Genomic DNA, 23,613 nt, shown 5'->3' with positions numbered 1-23,613 from the left:
ATTGTAATAAAGTTCAAAGTGATTATGGTATTCATTGGAAACTCATTTGCCTGCTTACTTCTGCCTTAATTTGAGACTTTTGTACACTAAAATTACGAAGTAATTACAAGCTGTGGCTGTTCCATCCTGTTTTCTGATACTGGATAACAGGTGAAATTATATTATTGATGCTCAGAAAGTATTTCAGAGCCAGGCACCTCTTCCAGGAGTTTTAAGGCAGGGAGGGAGGCAGAGATATCTTCAAAATCTGACATGGTACGGGGTCTGCACCACTCGTGACAGTGCCTTCAAAAGCACTTAATCCCAATTAAAAGCTCGGAAGACTGCAGGAGGCAGGAGTCAACCCATGGTTACAATCTTCAAGGGTAGCTATGATTGGTAAAGCTGCTGTGCAAAATACAAGAGACAGGACAGCAAAGGGCGAGCAGCCTGATGGTGAAGTGACCAGGCAGCCAACTAAAAGGTATTGTGAACCCTTCGGAGAAAATAACTCTCATTGTCAAACATTTTTTTTTCCTCTGAAAATAAATCATTATCTGATCACTCCCTACATTGCACCTGACAGCTGTGCACAAATGTTGGCGATGTGCAATTTGAAATTTGCCTTCTGGCCCTCCCAGTCCTGTTAACAAGCTCTTCAAGGAGCTTAATGGGCAATTAATTGGAGGCATGCGGGTTCCCAGCTCAATGCCCCCCACCACCGTCCATGCTTTGAAATAGCTGTGCATCCCAAAGTCACTGAGTCACTGGCATGCCATCTGGGAATGCGATTTGCAAAGCATGCTTGCTCCCAACGTTGTCTCCATAGGGAAGAGAAAATCAAACCAGTCATCTGGGTTTGATGGCTCTGTATCTTTTGCAGAAAACACTGGCTTCAAATCTATTGAAGTCCTCAGCAAATCAAACAAGGAGATTTCAGTGATGTGGTTGAGGCTAAGTTAAATTGTTATTTTGTTTTTCAGGATTTCTTCAAACCAATCAACACTGCCAAATCTGATGAACTGTTAAGATCATTCCTAGACCGTTAGCAACAAAAAAGTGCATTAATCTAGTACCTTTAACACAGAAAAACATCTTCAGGCATTTCACAGAAACTTGATTAGGCAGAAGCAAATCACAGAGTCAGAAGAGAAGACATTGGGGATACCTATATCCTCAAGATTCAGAGACTGTGGGGTCACATACTTTTTGAAATCCTGAAAACCTTAAAACTGACCCAAATCCATCCCATAAGTAATAAAATGTGAGGCTGGATGAACAAAGCAGGCCAAGCAGCATCTCAGGAGCACAAAAGCTGACATTTCGGGCCGAGACCCTTCATCAGAGAGGGGGATGGGGTGAGGGTTCCAGAATAAATAGGGAGAGAGGGGGAGGCGGACCGAAGATGGAGAGAAAAGAAATAGGTGGAGAGGAGAGTATAGGTGGGGAGGTAGGGAGGGCATAGGTCAGTCCACGGAAGACGGACAGGTCAAGGAGGTGGGATGAGGTTAGTAGGTAGGGGATGGAGGTGCAGCTTGGGGTGGGAGGAAGGGATGGGTGAGAGGAAGAACAGGTTAGGGAGGCAGAGACAGGTTGGACTGGTTTTGGGATGCAGTGGGTGGAGGGGAAGAGCTGGGCTGGTTGTGTGGTGCAGTGGGGGGAGGGGACGAACTGGGCTGGTTTGGGGATGCGGTGGGGGAAGGGGAGATTTTGAAGCTGGTGAAGTCCACATTGATACCATTGGGCTGCAGGGTTCCCAAGCGGAATATGAGTTGCTGTTCCTGCAACCTTCGGGTGGCATCATTGTGGCACGACAGGAGGCCCATGATGGACATGTCATTGCGACTGGGAGGTGCAGTTGTTTATTGCGAACCGAGCGGAGGTGTTCTGCAAAGCGGTCCCCAAGTCTCCGCTTGGTTTCCCCAATGTAGAGGAAGCCGCACCGGGTACAGTGGATGCAGTATACCACATTGGCAGATGTGCAGGTGAACCTCTGCTTAATATGGAAAGTCATCTTGGGGCCTGGGATAGGGGTGAGGGAGGAGGTGTGGGGGCAAGTGTAGCATTTCCTGCAATTGCAGGGGAAGGTGCCGGGTGTGGTGGGGTTGAAGGGCAGTGTGGAGTGAACAAGGGAGTCACGGAGAGAGTGGTCTCTCCGGAAAGCAGACAAGGGTGGGGATGGAAAAATGTCTTGGGTGGTGGGGTTGGATTGTAGATGGCGGAAGTGTCGGAGGATGATGCGTTGTATCCGGAGGTTGGTGGGGTGGTGTGTGAGAATGAGGGAGATCCTCTTTGGGCGGTTGTGGCGGGGGCGGGGTGTGAGGGATGTGTTGCGGGAAATGCGGGAGACGCGGTCAAGGGCGATCTTGACCACTGTGGGGGGAAAGTTGCGGTCCTTGAAGAACTTGGGCATCTGGGATGTGCGGGAGTGGAATGCCTCATCCTGGGAGCAGATGCAGCGGAGGCGGAGGAATTGGGAATAGGGGATGGAATTTTTGCAGGAGGGTTGGTGGGAGGAGGTGTATTCTAGGTAGCTGTGGGAGTCGGTGGGCTTGAAATGGACATCAGTTGCAAGCTGGTTACCTGAGTTGGAGACTGAGAGGTCCATGAAGGTGAGGGATGTGCTGGAGATGGCCCAGGTGAACTGAAGGTTGGGGCGGAAGGTGTTGGTGAAGTGGATGAACTGTTCGAGCTCCTCTGGGGAGCAAGAGGCGATGCCGATACAGTCATCAATGTAACGGAGGAAGAGGTGGGGTTTGGGGCCTTTGTAGGAGGGGAAGAGGGACTGTTCCACGTAACCGACAAAGAGGCTGGCATAGCTGGGGCCCATGTGGGTGCCCATGGCCACCCTCTTATTCTGTAGGAAGTGGGAGGAATCGAAAGAGAAGTTGTTGAGGGTGAGGACAAGTTCGGCTAGGTGGATGAGGGTGTCGGTGGAGGGGGACTGGTCGGGCCTGCAGGACAGGAAGAAGCGGAGGGCCTTGAGGCTATCTGCATGCAGAATACAGGTGTATAGGGACTGGACGTCCATGGTGAAAATGAGGTGTTGTGGGCCAGGGAATTGCAAGTCCTGAAGGAGGTGGAGGGCGTGGGTGGTGTCACGAACGTAGGTAGGGAGTTCCTGGACCAAAGGGGAGAAAATGGAGTCCAGATAGGTGGAGATGAGTTCGGTGGGGCAGGAACAGGCTGAGACAATGGGTCGACTGGGGCAGGCAGGTTTGTGGGTTTTGGGAAGGAGATAGAAACAGGCCGTGCGGGGTTGGGGAACAGTGAGGTTAGAGGCTGTGGGTGGGAGGTCCCCTGAGGTGATGAGGTCATGGATGGTGTTGGAGATGATGGTTTGGTGCTCGGGTGTGGGGTCATGATCGAGGGGGCGGTAGGAGGTGGTGTCGGAGAGTTGGCGTTTGGCCTCGGCGATGTAGAGGTCAGTGCGCCATACTACCACTGCGCCGCCCTTGTCTGCGGGTTTGATGGTGACGTTGCATGATCGAGGGGGCTGTAGGAGGTGGTGTCGGAGAGTTGGCATTTGCCCTGTAGCCCAATGGTATCAATGTGGACTTCACCAGCTTCAAAATCTCCCCTTCCCCCACCGCATCCCTAAACCAGCCCAGTTCGTCCGCTCCCCCCACTGCACCACACAACCAGCCCAGCTCTTCCCCTCCACCCACTGCATCCCAAAACCAGTCCAACCTGACTCTGCCTCCCTAACCTGTTCTTCCTCTCACCCATCCCTTCCTCCCACCCCAAGCTGCACCTCCATCCCCTACCTACTAACCTCATCCCACCTCCTTGACCTGTCCGTCTTCCGTGGACTGACCTATGCCCTCCCTACCTCCCCACCTATACTCTCCTCTCCACCTATCTTCTTTTCTCTCCATCTTCGGTCCGCCTCCCCCTCTCTCCCTATTTATTCCAGAACCCTCACCCCATCCCCCTCTCTGATGAAGGGTCTAGGCCCGAAACGTCAGCTTTTGTGCTCCTGAGATGCTGCTTGGCCTGCTGTGTTCATCCAGCCTCACATTTTATTATCTTGGATTCTCCAGCATCTGCAGTTCCCATTATCACTGATACAATTCCATCTCAAACGTGGTTACTTAAAAGGAGGTTCTCTGGTAAACTTTTGCATAGTTCGGAGTAAATGAAAAAGTAGAACTATCAATGTAATAATCTCTAATTACTAATTGATTACAGGATAACTGACGTTGAATATATAAAGTCAAGAAGTTAAACATGTGACTCAAAGATTAGTGTAGATGGAATGGGGCTCTAGCAACAATACTGGAGTAGGAGGGAGTTATTCCGACTTGTCAGGCTTTACTTAAACCACAGTTGGACCTGTATCCCAGCTAATCAAGTAACTGGGGCTGCATCACACAAAAATAGCTTGGAAGGCAAGGGTTGAAAATGATATAAACTGTCTGCAGAGGGACGTAGGCAGGTTGATTGAGTGGGAAAAAACTTGGTAGATGGAATATAATATTGGGAAGATATGAGGTTATACACTTTTACAGGAAGAATAGAGGAGTTGAATATTATTTAAGAACTTAAAACATAGAGCATAGAACAGTACAGCACATTACAGGCCCTTCGGCCCACAATGTTGTGCTGACCTATTATCCTACTCTAAGATCAAACTACCCTGCATACCTTACATTTTACTATCACCCATGTGCCTATCCAAGAGTTGCTTGAGTGTCCCTAATGTACCTGATTCCACTACCACCGCCGGCAGTGCATTCCACACACCCACCACTCTCTGATGGATTTAAATGGAGAAAGACTGCAGAAAGGTACAAAACAGAAAGGTTTGGGAATCATCATGCATAACTCTTTATGATTGGCACCACATCCACAAACATTCAGTCATTCAACTAGTGGCACTCAGAATTAGCAGTGTGTGCCATTTACAAGATGTGCTGCAGAAATTCACCAAAGATCCTTGGAAAGCACCTTCCAAACCTATGACCACTTCCATCTGGGAGGTCAAGGACAGGAGATACATGGGAATTCCAAACCATTCACCATCCTGACTTGGAAATATATTACTGTTCCTTCAGTGCCACTGGGTCAAAATCCTGAAATTCCCTCCCAAATAACATTGTGGGTCTTCCGACAGAACATGGACTACAGCAGTTCAAGAAAGCAGTTCACCACCACCTTCTTAAGGGCAACTGGGGACAGGCAATAAATGTTGGCCCAGCCAGTGTCACTCACATCCCATGAGTGAATAAAGAATTCGCAGAAACGTTGCATGCAAGTTCAGTGGATGATAAGGAAGGCAACTGGAATGTTGGCCTTTCTTGCAAAGAGAATGGAGGATAAAGATTGGGAAGTCTTGATAAAACTATACAAGGCACTAGTCAGATCATAGCTGTAAGACTGTGAAGAGTTATTATCTATGGAAAGTTAGACTGGTTTGGAAGCAGACCAGAGATGTTCACTAGGCAAACCCCAAGTATGGAGGCCCTGTGTTATGAGGTGAGGTTGAATAGTTTGGGCTTGCATTTGCTGGAGATTCTTCTAAATTCTATCATTGCCATCAAGCCAGGGGATCAACCCTGGTTCAACGGACAGTACAGTATCGCATGCCAAAGGCAGAACCAGACATACCTAAAAATGAGGTGTCAATCTGATGAAGCTACCAAATAGTAAAATTTTAAAAAACTGTGGATGTTGGAGGTCTGAAACAAAAAAGACAGAAATTGCTGGCAAAACTCAGCAGATCTGGAAACATCCGTGGGCAGACAAACAGAGTTAATGTTTCAAACCCAATTACTCTTGTATTCTGATGCCTTTCCCACAGATGCTTTCAGACCTGCTGAATTTTGCCAGGAATTTCTGTTTAAGTGCATGCCAAACAGCATAGGCAGCAAACGATGGACAGAGCTAAGCAATCCCACAACTAACAAATCAGATCTAAGCTCTGCAGTCCTGCTACATTCAATTGTGAATACTAGCTGACAATTAAACAATTCATTGGAGAAAGGGGCACAGAAATATTCCATCCGCAATGATGGAGGAGTTCAGCACACCAGTGCAAAAGATAAGGCTGAGGCATTTACAACAATCTTCAGCCAGAAGTGGCAGGTAGATGATGCATCTCAGTCTCTCCCAGTGGTCCTCAGCATCATGAATGCCAGTCTTCATCCAAATGACTTCCATCCATATGATATCAAGAAATGCCCAAAGGCACTGGATACTGCAAAGGCTGAAATTTAGACTGCATCTTCCAAATTCGCAACCAACAACATTTCAAGGTAAAGGTAATGTCACTGTAGTCCTACCAGGCCATGGTGCTGCTCTCTGTTTAGGGAGAAATGACTGGTGGTGGTTCAACGAGAGGACCACCACACCTCAGGACAGGGGAGAGCTTGAAAAAGAGGCCTTCATGGTAACCTCAGCTGGTATAGGACACCATCTAGAAGGACAAGGACTGCAAGATAAATGGGAACACCACAACCTGCAAGTTTCCCTCCAAGCCACTCACTCTCCTGGCTTGGAAATATATTACTGTTCCTTCAATGTTGCTTTGTTAAAATCCTGAACCTGCCACACTTGTGGCATTGTCGGTCAACCTACAGCACATAGACTGCAGCAGTTCAAGAAGACAGCTCACCAACACCTTCTCAAAGGCAACTAGGGACGGGCAATAAAGGCTGGCCCATCAGACTATACTCCATCCCTTGAATGAAAAAACAACTTACCTCACTCATTCATTTATTGTCACACTGAAAAGCTGCTTAACTGTCACAAAACTCTTCAGTGTATTAGTGAATGGACTAACCAGAATACTGTAGCTAGTGTTTTTAAAAAGGGGCAAGACTTGACTTCCCTCCAGCAACTCAGTGCTATGAAGAAATTTGGAGACCTAAGGTATGCTTTACATTTACAAAGATACTAGGGTCAGAAGTCCCAATGAGAAATATGAAACTTCATCATTACAAAAAAATGAGAGCAGCAGTGTAGCAATTCGACAGCGATTGCAGCTCCTGGAAAGATTTAGGCTGATGTCACAACATTAAGTCCAATTTCATGACCAAACCACATGATATTGTAAACACACATTGAGTAGAATTTCAACCTAAAGCAAAGAACTGGAAATCTGAAACACAAAAACCACAGAAATTGCTGGAAAAATTCGGCAGGTCTTGCGGCATCTGTGAAGATAAAACAGAGCTAATGTTTTGAATCCAGTGACCGTTCCTTAGAACACATAGGAAGAAGGGTCACTGGGCTCAAAATGTTAACTCTGTTTCTCTTCACTCTTGCTGCCAGACCTGCTGAATTTCAACAGCAATCTCTTCTTTTGTTTGAGTAGAATCTTTGCTGTTTTAAACATCTATACAAACTGGCCATCTCACTGCCAATAATCTAGCCATTATTGACATCAAGCTGTACCAACATTTTTATTACTATTAGACATCAATCTATTTGCAACTTAATTACTGATTCTATTTCAACTGGCAGGATAAACTGACAAAATAATCTCCTTTTAACCCAGGCAGAGCCGAGGTGCAGATATTTATGGGTCTTCCTTAATTTTCTAAAATTCTCACGATCAAAGACCTTTACCGTCCCGTCAAAGCATATGCCAGCATGAATGGTAGTGAAGATAAGTCCTGTATTGAAAATGTTATAATTCATTACGTCATAAAACATAGTGACTGCAGGGATAAATTTGTGGTTGACAGTTCATCCAAAGTACTCACTGACTGTGTGCGTGCATTGTGAAGAATGGTATGTGCCAGGCTGGGTTTGCAGGGATTGATTTCTGATTACTCATGCAGAGGAATAAGGGATGTTAATCAGATTGCTTATGGTGACATAGATGGGGAAGGATGGCAATTAATGCCCACTTAAGGAGCCCATCCAAGACCTAAATGTTGGCCCAAGGCCTCTGCCAAATGTAGAGCACAGTTTTGACCTTTCAGCTTATTGGCCAGTGGAGGATGGGGTGTGTGTGTCATGATGGGTGGGTGGTGCAGTGACAATAAGAGGCCCGTCATTTCCCTCCCCATATCCACACTGTTACCCTTATCCAACAAGTCGCTCACTCTCCCCAGCAGGAATCCAGAGTCACCTGGGGATGAATGTTTATTTGATGCTTTCTTTGCAGTACCAGCAGTGGCCACTGTACCAGTTGGCACTACCAGCTCTGCAGACTTGTCGGTATCCATATAGCTGACAATCTTGGCGTGTGGAAGTCCTCCTGTAATGGAGCAGAGGCCTTGCTAGATGATCATTAAAGGCTTCTCTGTTGAAAAATTAAAGCTGGCTGGGTGATGGCCCAAACGGTGGAAGTGTATAATTCAGTCCAATGTATTTGAAGAGAACAATCAAACTAATAGTAGCAAGGAGAGGATTGGTGGAGCAGCTCTTAAAACTGTCAAAAAATAAGTTTGGGCCTCAAATACTTATTTTCAGGATAATCAGTGCAACAGCTATTTAATACAGAGGGTTGGGTCTGAGCTACTTTACCTGGGTGGGAACCTATTACATTAAATTTAAAGCAGCCCCTTTAAGGGTTACAGGAAGTAGGAAACTTTGCTCAATTTTAAAAGAAATCTTGCCCTTCATTCACAGGAGATATGGTACTATTAACAACATTAGTCTGATTCCCTACATCCTATCTGAAATATGAATACAGATAGTTGTTGAATACTTCCATTTCAATTTATGTGTCATTTGGAATAATTTAAACAAAACACTTGTAATGATTGCAATACTAACCAAACATACTTATGCAAAGAGATCTGCCTTCATGAGTAAAAGTATGTCACAATTTTATTTATAAACAAAGCACATTTCTGAATAACTTGCACAAAGCTGAACTCTGCTCCAGTTCATCAATTGCTGAAACATTCATCCATCTCTTTGTTCCCTCAATTGACTATTCTAATGTCGTCCTGGCCAATCAATTATCTATCAGTCTTCATAAATTTAAGCTCATCCAAATTTTTGTTGTCCGCATCCCAACTCATACCAAATCCAGTTCTTAGCAACATGAAAGCTTAGTTCCTTAAGAATGTTCTGGAATCCAATAAAACCGTGGGTGATCTGAAATGTTGGACACAGTTTTCCCTTTCCTGATGTCGCGTGAGCAGAGGTGAGAAAGATGGGGATATATGGAGAAAATAATAAAAATAAGATTCTGGGCATCAAGAAGGTGTTTTGCTATTCCCCCCTTCAGCTCTAAGTGGCAAATTCAGAATTTCTGTCTATGTTGCTTCCTTACTATCTTACTTCCATGCAAATGAATCTCATTAATACCCCACTTGTTTTATTTAACATTTTCCAATTTTCCTTTCCTTCACGAGAAAATAGATGGTGTAATTCTCAACTCAGAACAGGTACCTGGCAGCAGCAGCGTGCTGACAGTTGGTCCTGGCTTTCGTGCAAACATGTCATCTCCACTATGCTCAGGGACACCTAGGGGTTACATGCTTCGACCAGGTCACCAAACGTGGGAACACACATGTATCTGTGTAGGTTGCTTATTACGGCTCATAGCTTGTTTAATTAGAGCTCATTCACTTTGCACTAATGTGGAGGCTGTCAGCCTCTGACTATTTCACTTAATTTCTTAGGGTACACTGACTGACTCCTGCACTGACTTACAGGCTGTCAGCCTCTGTGTGTCTCATATTGCATCATATGCATTGAGTCTTCAGTGATCAGTTACAGGCGGGCAGCTTCTGTGGCTTGCATTCCTTATTGTTCATAGGAGCAGGCAGGCAGCTTGTCATGGTATAGAGCACTATACAGTTGAGGGGGTGGACATGACGCTGTGCAGCACTGTGCTCTATCGAAGTCACGCCAGCATTACATGCCACAGTTCAAGTAACAAACACAATGTGTCTGCTTCAAACAAATAGCAGCGATTGAAAGTCAAACCGGAGTAGTCATTAGTGAAAGCGGGGAGGGTGGGGGGATTAATCAGTAAGAGACCGTTACCACTCTCAGTCAAGCCTATTCCAGTCCAGTAGACTGTGGTGAGTCAGGCACTTGGTCTGGCCAGAGTCAGGGATTGGACAATAGCCGGTCCTGTAGGTCAAGCGCAACCAGCCTAGGGATTATAGATGTCACTCAGAGTACTTTGGAGCCATCAGTCCAGGGATTAGTTGGTACTCTTTCAGCTGTCTTGCCAAGTGAACCTGGGGGATCTGCTAAGTGTGACCTATCAGGGATAAATCAATGGAAACACAGGGAAGATGAACAAATTAAGTCTTCTATCTTGAATTTTCCCCTATCAATGTCATCATGCCATTTTTGGAGCAATGCGCAATAAACCCCATCCTTAGATTTAATAGCTGAATTCTATTCTCAATATAATTTTAAAATTTTAGCTGTGAAAAGTAAAAATGGCTAATGTCACGTGCCTCAGAGGTCCTCATATAATCATGACAATGACCCCCTTTGGAATCCTCCGTGCCACTCTGTATGACGGTATAACCTAACACTTCATTATAACGGCTGTGAGAAGTTCCTTTGAGAAACTTGTTTGTTTTCTTTTCTAATATTGTCCATAGATCATCTGACCACAGATTTCACATGGAGATTGTTGTGGCTGGCGTCCTCAATGTCACAGTTCAGGGTTTCCGGATGTCTCTGGATATCTGCAGCCAAAGAGTTGTTTGCTTGTCAGAGATGAGCAAGGCTGGCGATGGCAACTTCTTTCAGCTTTAGGTTTCCTGAAGCGTGCTCATCTTGCACATGGCTGTAACTTAACCAGGAGTGGCAGTGAACATTATAGGGCAGCAGATGTTATAGCAGTTAAGTGAATATAAACTTAGAAAATGGAAAGTTCTTCCAAAATGATATGTTACCTATGCCACCAGTAAATTTTCTCTTCTGTGTCCCACACTGTCCATTTGCAGTTCCAACATCCACAGCTGGGCTCTGGGACACTGCTCTGCTTTCTGGCCAGTTGGTGTAGAATACTGATCCCATGGGATCCTTTGGGCACTGAGTGCCCAGGCCTGCTGACAGTTGCTCAGATGCAGACTCAATCTCTTTGCTTTAGACTCCTGCAAACTTTGGGATTATATGTAGGGTGAAACTGAGGGGCCAGACACCTCAGGGCTGTGCTGAGGAAAATCTTCAAAGAGGCCTGAGTGTAGCTCCTCGTCCCTGTGAGTACCTACTGTCACCACCCTATCTCCTACAGTGAATGAACCTCCAAAGGGAGGTTAAGACCCTTCATCCCTTTCTTGCCTTATCATAGATGTAAGCACCCAAGGCTACAGCAATGGAGTGCAGGTCCAATTGCTTTACTGGCAGACACTGAGCTCATTGAATTTGGCTGTCAATGGCAGTTGCCAACTTCTATGGAAGCATACAAATGCATATGCACCAGAACCAGCATGGGGTGGTGGAACATCGCTGAATTCCTCTATCCTTTGATTCAGCTTTACTGAGTGGCTCCGACAAAACTGCCTCTTGTTCCTGTGCCCTGTTTGTGCATTTAATGGCTGAGATCATGGGATGAACTTCATCCTGGAGCTGAGCAGATGCTTGCTCTCCTCCCGGTCCCCTAAGTATTAAGGATCTGGACATTTCTTCCTTGACCAGCTAAGGAGATGTGTCAGTGATGACGTGCTCACCGGCTCGTATCTCTGAATCTAACAAAGGTAGAATAATCACTGACTGGAAAGTACCTGAGCTGGTGGAGGGTGCCAGTGAAAGCCTTACTGCTGTGTGCTCTGAGGGCTCAGTGGCTTTTACTCTCTCACAGGTTGAAGTGGAGCTAAAGGTCTCTGCCACTGGCCTCTTCTTGGCAGAGATTTGTTGGATGCCGCTGAAGGCTGCACTATATAAGGTACTGAATTAGTCATCTGAGAGGGTTAAAAGCTCGTGCAGATTAAGAATGAGTTAGTGTTGCTGGTAATGTTGATAATGTTGGTGACAGTGTTGGTGATAAAGAAAGCAGTGCTGCACAATATAACTTAAAGGGTTGGCTGGCCATTAAGGTCTCCCCAACTCAGCTCAAGGCTCATGCTCTTCTCCGAGAAATGCTGGAATCTTATCCTCATAGGAATAGGAAGCCTGATGTCCACCTGCCAATCCTGTCTCTCTCGGCCTGGTTAGGGGCCATTCTTTTCTGCAATAAGGCAAAGACAGGGATTGAGTGTGATGGAAGTGGGTGGAAGTGAATGATGATCAGTGAAATGGAGAAGTGATAAGGCATCCCGAGTGAATCAGCAGGAAGTGCTATGGGCAGGGAGGGTTAGTAGTTTGGGATGATAAGGTGGTTGAGAATCATAGTTGTACCCAATGCATGCAATAGTGGGAGTTATAATCTATGAGCATTGGCAAGAAGCTTGTACACTGAGTGGTGGGGTGTCAATGTGAGTTTGCAGAGAGAAAATTACAGAATTCACCCTTTTGATGTGCTGTGGAACATTGACTTCTTCCTGTATTGCTGGGTGTCCTTCAAGTGCTGATCCAGACTGTTATCTCACATGTCTAGTGACACAGTTCCTGCGGCAGTCAGCTGATAAAGGAATGGCACCTATCTCCATCACCTAGCATACCAGCACCTCCTGTGTATGAAGTGGAGTATAAGCTTTCCTCTTTGGGCCATAATTAACAGCGGAAGTATATCTCTCTCTCCGCTACAAAGCGTTCCTTCTGTCTTCACAGATCATAGCACACGGTCTCACTGTCACATTATATTACACATCATTATGTTGTTACACTACATATCTCCCAAGTACTATGTCAAATTTATCATAACCTTATTAGACCAACTTCATAAAAGTATTTGCTTGAATCATTTATGTTTCACTATCTCCAACTGAAACTTAATACATGATGAAATAATAGGTAAATGAAGGAAGGTCCATCTAAAATGGAATTCAGAATATAAACTAATCCAGCAATCAGACCACGAACATGGAGGAGTGATGAAGGAATCTCTCCACAAGGAGTTATGCAGCTGTCTTTGAAAAGAGGCAGAACAGGGCCCTACTTCAACCACTCATCTCTTTGTACATGACCAAGAGGCTGTCTCAGCTTTGCTGTATCTCTGTTGCCTGCAGGGACCTGAATGACAACTGGAAAACCCTAGTCAAACTCTAAAATTTGACCTTAAGCAGCCATTTACAAGGTCAATTTGCTACCTGTTGTTGTGAATGGAGAACCCTAATGAATGCAGCTCTTAGGAAAGGTCCCAATAGCTGAATGGAGCCAGAGAATCAGTACACTGGCTGATAGCCGTGTTCTAACCTTTCCACATCCAAAGTGGGTGACCTCATATTTAAAATCTATTTTCCATAGATATGCATTTTCATTTAAACTTTCTATGACTGTTTATAATTTTATGCTTCAAATTACAAAGCTCATCAATGCCGTTATCATGGTGCCACTGACAAATGTGGATTTGTACTGTAACTTTCTTTTGCATTATCTACACAGAAATGATGTAGATATTTGGAACTCTCTTCCACAAATAACAGTGGATATTGGATGAGTTGTTAATTCTTAATCTGAGATTAGATTCCCTACAGTGTGGAAACAGGACCTTTGGCCCAACAAGACCACACTACCCCCTTGAGCATCCCACCTAGACCCATCCCCTTATAACCCACACACCCCTGAACACTACGGGCAATTTAGCATGGCCAATCCACCTAGCCTGCACATCTTCCGTCTGTGGGAGGAAACTGGAGCACACAGGGGAAACTCACGCAGACATGGGGAGAACGTGCAAACTCCACACAGACAGTCACCCAAGGCTGGAATTGAGCCCGGGTCCCTGGCACTGTGAGGCTATAGTGCTAACCACTAAGCCACCATGCTGCCCCATCTGAGATAGTAATTTTTTGTTAACCAAATGTACTAAAGGATATGGACCAAAGGAAGGTATTGGGAGTTAGATCACATATCTGCCATGCTCTTCATTGACTGGTGGAATCGGTTCAAAGGGCCAAATGGCCTGCTCCTTTTCCTATGTCATTACTAAATATGGTGAATATTTGAGGTCCCAACATGTATCCTTGCAGGACATCACTAGTCGCAATCTCCCAATCAGAGTATTAGCCCATTATTCTTACTCTCTGTCTCTTGATGCTCAGCCAGTTTCCTAACCAAGACAATTGTCTGTCTTCAATACTATGATCTTCAACTTTTGCTAACAGGTTCAGACACAGGACTATATCAATTGCCAATGGAAGGCTTACATGACTGAAATCCATGGGCCTTCTCCTATTTGCTACTTTAATCTCCTCAACAAAAAGTTGTGATCAGGATCATTAAACATGACAAATCACTTTCAGAACCTTATTGTTCTCTCTATCAGCTAAAAGTAATGCCAAGATGCTCAGTTACTCTATTCATAGAATCCCTATGGTGTGCAAGCAGGCCGTTTGGCCTATCAAGTCCACACCAACCCTCTGAAGAACATCCCACCCACCAACCCTATCCTTCCATGTCCTGTGGCTAATCCATCCAGCCTGCATATCCCTGGACACTTGGTCAATTTAGTATGGCCAATCCACTTAATCTGCACATTTTTGGGCTATGAAAGGAAACCTACAAAGACACAGGGAGAATTGCAAACTCCACACAGAGAGTTGCCCGAGTCTGGAAATGAACCCGCTTCCCTGGTGCTGTGAGGCACCAGTCCTAACTACTGATCCACTGTGCAACCCCTAGTTATAGGCTTTTGTAATTTCAACAAGTTAGCCTAACTGCCCTTAATTCCCTTGTTTCACTCACTTGATGTTGTTAAATAACAAAGTGACAGGAACAATTGTTTAATCTAAAGGAATGGGGTCGTGAATCAAGACAACAATAGAAGATAGTAATTGGAACATCTGCAACATTTTCAAATATTTCCTTTGAAACCCATCAGCGACCTGCGCAACGACATATACATAGGCCCTCTGTACAGCATTACCTCGAGTTTAAATTCAAACCACTTTAGGTTGGATATGCCCTGAGACTGGGCTCCCTGCTATTTTGTTAAGGGAGAACCCACCACCAGTGGGCCAATTCACTATGCTTTAAGTTTTTGACTGACACGCCTTCACTTATATGAGGCAAGACTGCTGCCTATATCCAGGAGAAAGTCTAGCCTTAAAATGGCTGGTCTACGAGATGCTGACAGCTTTGCAGTATCAGCAGTGGTACCAAGAGCAGTGGTCAGTGTTTGACCAAGCTTCAGGCCATCTCCCTAATATATTAATGTCAAATTTTGTTTGATAATGTACCTGAGATGGGCCTCAGTATGGCTTATTACAGAAGGACTCCAGCATGGGCATCTTGTCAGTGGATGTTTGCTGAGTGCTGCAAGTGCCTGTATAACAGAAGAAAGGTATTAGCTGCCTAAGAGGAATAAATGTTTGAGTATGTCAAGAATGAGTTAGTGCTGGTTTTAATCAGGCAGGATCGCAGTGCAGTTGAACAAAGCTCTCTGGGTTAGGCGGCCATTGAGATTTCTTTGTCTCAACATGAGCAGCCCTGTTCTTCTCTAGCCAGCTCAACAATTTTCTCTTCCTTTGGAGTAGGGATTCTTATTTACACAGTGGCTTGGTGCCCCAGTAAGTGAATAGGAAGCACGGAGAGCAGGAAGTGTTTGTAGTTTGGGAGGGTGAGGTAGATGAGAGTTATTGGGTGGATATGTTCCTTGCAATAGTGCAAGTTATAGTCCATGAACATTGATGACATGCATGTGTAATGGCAGAAATATGACCCTTTGAGTATTAGGTAATAAAGAAGAGATGGCAGTACTTGGACTTCTGGAGTGAAGAAGATCATTGACCTTTTTCTTGCATGGCTGTGTGTTTCTTTCTGTACATGACACACCACTGACCCAGGGCATTATCTCAGTACATGCTAGATTAGGCTGACGGCACGGCCTCCTTTGGCAGTCAGCAAGATAATGTACTGTGTTCCTTCTCCTCCAGCCATCTAACAGCACTTCAGATCCCTGCTAGTGAAGCAAACTGCTAGGTTTCCTTTCAGAGCCAGGAGCTCAGTGACATCAGTCAAGCTCCACAGTGTAAGGAACAGTTTCTGGTTTGCAGTGTCTCACGTGGTTTGGAGCTGGACTTTATACATGGTAAAATCACCACAGTCATACCAGACCATAAGGCTGCTCTCTCATTAGAGAAAAACACCTATCTGAAGGTCTTTCGTGGAAACCTCATTCAGTGTGGGAATTGAACCCACAATGTTGGCTTTGCTCTGCCCTATGAACCAGCCATCTGGTCAACTGAGTTACAGAAGCAGTGGATTGAATGCCAGAAAATCCAGGTAGCGGTGAGCACTTCCTCCTTTCCTGCCATGTGGTTCCACATGAAGGGTGCTGTAGAATTTGGATGCTTAATGAATGACGTTAATAGTGGAAGACTGTGACAAAAGTCACAAGTCTTGGTGGACCAGGTGTGATAAATCTCACTCAATAAAAAAACTTTTGCACAAAATGGGAGAATAAGCCTAATTTCTAAGCTCTAGTTGACTACTTTGGTGCAGTTCTGTACCTTAAAGAATGAAAAAAATGTTTCACATAAATGGATAGTGATTTATCACTTGCCAGCAGAAAGGACAATGTATGGCTGATCTCGCAGCATGCATTTGTCACCGGAAAGAACAATAAATGAGGTGGGTTGGGGGGGTTAGGGGGGGAACTCCTTCCACTTCAGTGAGCATGAACAGACAAAGTAAGAACAGTCACTAATGAGGTAATCAGGTGCATGTTTGTGAAAATATTCAAAAAGTCATGTTGGAAGGTGAAGTTCATGTATAGCAGACAAAATAATTCCAACTTAACTCTCACAAGGTTCACTGTGATGTGAAGTTGTTTGCACGGCACACAAAATAATCTGATGTGTAACGGTGCAATAATTTTTTTTGTTACAAGTTTAAGAAGGTTTCAACCAGTTCATTTATCCCCATCTTTTTTTTTCCGTAGCGACCTTTACCCTTGCTTTTCCTAAAATCTGAAAACAGCCAATGTTGATGAAACATATAATGGCTCCTTTCCTGTGCAGTAAAGTCGGTTGTAAAGTCTGGTAATTAAGGTAACCAAGGAGGCTGAGCCCAGCAGGCTAATGGTGCACCAAACACTTTTATAACTTCAAACGATATCAAAGTCACAGGAGTGGGCTCAGAGTTGAACTGGTTTGAATTAAGCTGACTTCCACACGCTCTGCCCAAAGAAAGCTCCAACCTTCTGGATTTCATTAGAGCCAATTATCTTATCTTTTTCATCTCAGGCCTGACCCTAAGGCTGCAGGCAGCTAGTCAGTATGTTTGCGTGGTTGTTTAAGAAAGCCTGTAGTCATTCAATGTCCCGAGGACCTGCTAATTAAAACACATACCCCCTGCCTCTGATATTTAAATATGATAATAATGCTTGTTCAAATAATTTTCCTTATTATTCTCATTAATTTTATTGTTTACCTTAAGAAACATTCTTAACTAGTTAGTTTTATAGTTTATTCACATAGAATGATCACAAAAGGCCTAAGTTCATATGTTGAATTTCATATTTATTCTTGAAGCCGAATGCCTGACATAGTGTACAAATAATGGGGCTGTATAATGTCATAATACATGATGTTAACCCTACATGACGGAACCAGAATGAGATGCAAAAGTTCTCCATGTTTTGTTCTTTAAGAGCCACCACCCCAACTTCTCAATTCGATCCATGTGACTAAAACTTCTCTCGTCCTTATTTTTTACCAATACCCCTACTAAAGTGTGGTGCTGAGATTGGATACTGATACAGCATTTTACAATATTTTACAAATTCAACGTACTACTTTTTGCCTCCATTTATAAAGCTCGGGATCCTGTATGCTTTGTTTTAATGACTTTTTCAATCAGCCCTGCCAAGTTCACCAATTTATGTCTGTATACCCTCAGGTCACTTTTTTCATGCATTTCCTTGAGATTTTTGCTCTTTGCTTATGTTATCTCTGCTAATTTTTCTACCAAGGTATATCACTTCACATTTTTCTAGATTAAATTTTCACTTGCCCTATGCCCACCTGCTCCACCAGCCAGTTTATTTACATTTTTACTACCTTAACTTCTGAAATAGGTGGAATAGGATTGTTCCAAAGGAAACTTTGCCACCCAAATTCCCTCCTCTGATACACTTGCCTACCCTTTCATTCACAATTTGCCTTTGAGACAGATTCTGTTCCTTTGAGATGTTTGTGTCAACCTCTTGGCATGTGAGATCTCATTCATGCCTGTGGAAGTTTTTTGCTCTTGCTAGTAATATAGGAGTCGATCTTAAACACTGGTGCTGAAGGCTAGGATTTTAAATATCCCAGGCCTAAAACCAGTGCCATTAAGGGAGTTTCCATTCTATACTAGTCCCTGCAGCCTGCACCTGTGCCCCAGGATAACATCAAAACAATCATGTGAAATTCATGAGATAACAAATTATAGAGTTGGATGAACACAGCAGACCAAGCAGCATCAGAGGAGCAGGAAAGCTGACATTTCAGGTCTAGACCCAAAGCGTCAGCTTTCCTGCTCCTCTGATGCTGCTTGGCCTGCTATGTTCATTCAGCTCTACACCTTGTTATCTCAGATTCTCCAGCATCGGCAGTTCCTACTATCTCTGTAACCATGTTAAATTCATAATGTAGAAGTACTGGTATTGGACTGGCATGGACAAAGTCAGAAATCACACAACACCAGGTTATAGTCCGACAGGTTTATTTGAAAACACAAACTTTCTGAACATTGCTAATTTTTCAGGTGTTAGTGAAAGAGGTGGTATCAGACACAGAATTTATAAGTAAAAGCTCAAAGGGTCACACCACTGATGAGAATGTATTAAACAAACTTTTGATCTTTTACTTATAGATTCTGTGTCTGATACCACCTCTTTCACTAACACCTGAAGCAGGAGCAAGGCTCAGAAAGCTTGTGTTTTCAAATAAACCTGCCGGACTACAACCTGGAGTTGTGTGGTTTCTGACCATGTTAAAATCAATTGATGAATTGATCAAAATATTCACAGAATCAATTTGCCAAAGACAAATTATGATCTGAGTACAATTTGGTACCCTTAAACTTATTGAAGTTACCTTTAAAATCATTACACATTGAAAACACTAGCAGCTTCATGGGCCAACATAGTGGCTCTCCTGAGGACATTTCCTTCAAATATTCTGACCATTTGTCTGGATTGGGAGCAAATGCACATACACGACTGCTGACAGTTTATTCTACTTTGCACTAAGGACAATGGGAGAAGGCTGTTCATTTATGATGCATCTTGCAGAAATTTTTCCAGGTATTCTAATGACCATGGAGCTGCAAGATTGTACCCTAGAATCCCGAATGCAGCTATCTCTGTGGCAATTGTCTGGGAAATTGAATTTTTAAAAAAAATCCCTAGTAACAAGAACCTTTCAGAAGAGTCTATTGACATTAGAGAATTAAGAAAGTCTGGTCTAACTAAACTTAATAGGTACCCAGGAAAAATGACAGAATCCAAAACCTTCTCTGACTCCCATGTAACTATTAAACTGAACCCCAAATCACCACTAAACCCCAAACTGACGTATGAGACCAATATTCCACTCTCCATTGGTGGGTCCAAACTAACCCCCTCCCCTTGCTGTGCCAGTCCAGACACGTGCCCTATCTCACTGTCCACCAGTGCGCTTCCCCCCCAGCCCCCCAAACATGATCCCGTCAGAGCCAACACCAGCCTCCAAGGCCAGCCTGACCCAATCCTGTTCGGACTCTGCCCCTCTCTATTCAACATCCTAAATCAACACGACCCTATTGGGCCCAACATTCTTCCCTGGCCTCACCCAATCTTGCTGGTGCTGGCAGCAACACCACCATAGACCTGCCTACTCAATGCCTGTGCACATGTCCATTTAGCTGGTACCCTGCCCAGCTCACCCAACTGGCACCTATTCCCCAGCAATGGTAACCGTAACAAAAACTGCAATTGCATACCTATACTTATGAACATAGTTGATATATTTTTAATACAATCTTTTTTTAAAAAAAATTATCAAGCCTTATTGGGAACAAAATCATTATTATGGCTTCATTGTACATGCAGGGTGACATTACCATAAAGAAATATTTACTCCACAAGGTGGAGGAAATATATAGCAAACCAGTGACAACTAGAACCAGAGGGTTATGTAATACAGAGTAATGAATAAATGATAGGTGGGGATACAGCCCGAAGTGAGACAAAACGGTTAGAAAGATTGGAACAGAAATCCCATTAGAGAGAGGAGCAGAACTTATTCAAGATAGGCATTCTCAGAAGACATGTGGCAGTGAGTTAATACTAAATTATAACTGAAAAAACTGTGGATGCTGTAAATCAGAAACAAAAACAGAAGTTTCTGGAAAAACACTCTGTATATCTGGTAACATCTGTGAAGAGAAATCAGAGTTAACGTTTCAGGTTCTGTGACCCTTCCTCAGAACTAATGATAGATAGGAAAATGTCAGTTTATATGCAGAAGATAGGGTTGGGGAGGGGGGTAAATGATAGTGGGGATAGATCCCAAAGAGAGAGAGACAGTTGTAAAATGTGGAACGGAAATTCCGTTGGAGGGAGGAGCAGAACCTCTTCAAGGTGGGCATGCCGAGAAAAGATGTGGCAGTAAGTTAATACTAAATAAAAACAAAATAACCATTAATATAGATACACATGAATTATCAGGTTGATTGAAATATTTGCATGCACAGAAATTTCAAACATCTTCAAACAGCTTTGCTGAAATCATCTGAAAATAAATTATTGACAGCTTGGCTGCAAGGCCAGCACACGTATAATGTTGAATCACAAATGTTCTTCCTTAGTTGATCTCTTTGCCACAAGGTTCTAAAATAAACTCATTAAAAATGACCCTTGAATGCATATAATAAATCTAATTCCAAGGTTTATTGCTCTGTTGAATAAATTTCATCGTAGTCTTTCAAAGTACGCCTATCATTCAAGCATCTGGCTGAGTATTGGCTTAATCAGAGTACCAGTGATTAAATCTACTAATAAGCATTTGTAAATGTATCTAGTATATTTTATTGTAGCATTTTCTAACTTCATAACAGTGGTTGATAATGATAAGTTGTTTGGCTATAAGGCAAAGAAAAGTCTGGGAGAACATGAACAGCTCCTGACGCACTCAAATGGCTCAGATGACATCACACCCAATCATTCAAACTTAAAATTTACTGATTAAAACATATTCTCTCAGGTATAGTATCTTTTCTTTTTGAAACAGTCTGCTTTATCTTAAAATAAAAATCTTTGTGCGCAGTTCCCACTGGATTTGTATCATGCTTTATCCTTACTCACCACTATTCTGACATTTTTTTTCAAACACATGCTGCTTTATCCTGAAGTAGGAAGATTGATACCTAAGTGCACAATAATGTTAGACTAGGATTATGATGTGTTCATCTGAGTGTTGGACTGTAAGCCAGTATGTTTTTACAGATGTTTTGTACACATCATGCACATTTTGTAAGACAGCATACAGTCAATCAATAGTTCAATGGATTGAGACAAAAAACAACCCCTATTAAGCAGCACTTAACATGGCCTCTTGCCTGGAAAGATCATGAGTGCCCAAACTTTGTAAATATGTTAATGAAACAAGAACCCAAATTAACTGTGATAAACCCTACAATGTTACGTAGTAAGGCTTTCAAAACACTTTTGATGAAGTATTGCATGAAAAGTTGGTAACTTAGCTCAAAGCTCTGGAAATTCAAAGCAAAGCATTTGTTTGAATAAAAAGCTATCTGAAGGATAGGAAACAATGGGTACTGTTTAGAGAGAATATTGGAGGTCAAATATCGAGTGGGATGCCCTAGGACTCAGTGTTCAGTCTATCTCTGTTTTCAATTTACATCAATGACCTGAGTTTTGAAACCCAATGCAAATTAGTTAAATTTACAAATGATACCAAATTAGAAGGGATATAGCAATTAAAGGAGGAGATCAGAAAATGCTGAATGAGCTAAACAAAATATCACAGTGACCAAATAAAGGCATATGAAATTTAATTTGTAGTGCAAAGTATGAACATAGAAAAGAAACACGAGTAATATATCTAATACTGGAATATATTGAACATTCTATGGATGAAATTATAGAAGACCTGGATTTGACACACAGCATGTTCAAGAAATGTGGTACAGCAATCAAGAAAATTAAGAAGACACTGAATTACATCACTAATTCAGAAGAATTCTAGCCCCGGACAATAGAGATCACATGATATGATGCTCTGGTGAGGACACATTTTGAATATTGAGTACTGGATACTGAAAACAAGGGAGACGGTGAAGTTCTGCAGGTGAGTGTAAAGAACTGCTACTGTGCTGGTACTTAGCAGAATTTTCAACCCTAAAAATATGGATGAGTGTGGGTGAAGCTGCAGATGATGATGTTAAATATCTGAAGCCCAACTCCAATCAGCTTCCAATCCAACCTATTTCCTGTTTTAAGAAACTTAAAGCAGTGGGGAGCAGGACAAGTGCACATGCACGTGGCAATCAACTTGTTGGCAACTTCAATATTACAGTGATGTTGTATGCTTCACAAGTTTGTTGAATCCATTTTGTCAACCTTCCTTCTCCTCTCTGAGGTGGTCAGCCTCCTGCCAATCCATCTCATCCTGCGCCTCAGTGCCTCTGGCACCCCACCACTTTTGCCCTTCCATCACAAAATTCCCTGTTCACTGCTCTCTCTTTCTGCCCAAGTCAGCAATTGCAGCCCTCCCATGCTTTGGGTCAAGGCTCAGGCCTAACTGACTCTGAGGACCCTCCTCTGGGGCCCCCAACCCACTGAAAGCCAAGCCCACTGTTGATCAGGCTGACTTCTCGGAGGGAAAGCTGACTTTGAGGACACATGGGTAGTGTGGAGGTAACATGGTTAAAATCCTACACAATCTACAAGAATGAGATGCAAAGTTTATGTGACCAGGTCTTTTCATTCCCTGTGTGAGGAAGGTTGAAAGTCCTCTCCCCCGAAAGAACCCAAAGTGTATAAATTTGAACTCATTAACCTGAACTGATTTGAGGTTGAATCTAGTACACTTTTTGAATGTTCTCTATGTGAAGCATTTTAAAACAGTGCATTAGTTTTGAACTTGACCAAAAATCATTACAAGTGGGAACACACCTGAAAGCAGTAAGGTATTCGACATCTCCCATAGGAGGATTGAGACCACCTGTCCAGGCAATATTCACTGTGAAGCCTTCACCAGGGCCGCTTCCAACCTGAAAACAGAACGGCACCAAGAAACAAAAATATATATTTTCAGATAAAATAGCTTTGAAACTAACATCAAAGAACTTGCCCAAATCAGCCAGACAATGCTTGACAAGCACTAGTTGGGGCCATGCACTTGGTCTGTGCTGGGACATAGTCCCAGTGGACAATTTTGCAATCCACAGCAATTTAAAGTGCAGCAGCGAAGAATGAGCTAATTAGGAATAATCATGCAATGCAATTAGACTGGAACGATAAAAGAGGCCGACGAGAAATGCAACCTACCTCGTCTGGGGCTCCACTACCAGGAAAGAAGTTTCCTTCATCATAACGGTGGAGGGAAATATAAAGCACGTTAGGGTCATTATAAAAGGCTTGCTGTGTACCATTACCATGGTGAACATCCT

General features: G+C 43.4%; 1 protein-coding gene across 1 annotated transcript in view; it reads right to left on the bottom strand.

Annotated features, from left to right (window-relative positions):
- LOC125447373 (histone deacetylase 9-like) overlaps positions 1-23,613 on the bottom strand; it is a 737,956-nt gene that overhangs the window by 93,778 nt on the left and 620,565 nt on the right. Inside the window, exons 23-24 of the mRNA XM_059654559.1 lie at positions 23,492-23,611; positions 23,117-23,214 (exon numbers count right to left, since the gene is read on the bottom strand). Of these exons, the coding sequence (XP_059510542.1) occupies positions 23,117-23,214; positions 23,492-23,611 (218 nt within the window). The remainder of the gene's footprint in view (positions 1-23,116; positions 23,215-23,491; positions 23,612-23,613) is intronic.

The sequence above is a fragment of the Stegostoma tigrinum genome, chromosome 2 (genome assembly GCF_030684315.1).
Source record: "Stegostoma tigrinum isolate sSteTig4 chromosome 2, sSteTig4.hap1, whole genome shotgun sequence".
Classification (NCBI taxonomy): Eukaryota; Metazoa; Chordata; class Chondrichthyes; order Orectolobiformes; family Stegostomatidae; genus Stegostoma; species Stegostoma tigrinum.
Note: the sequence above shows the minus strand (reverse complement) of the source record. Positions and strands in the feature narration are given on the sequence as shown.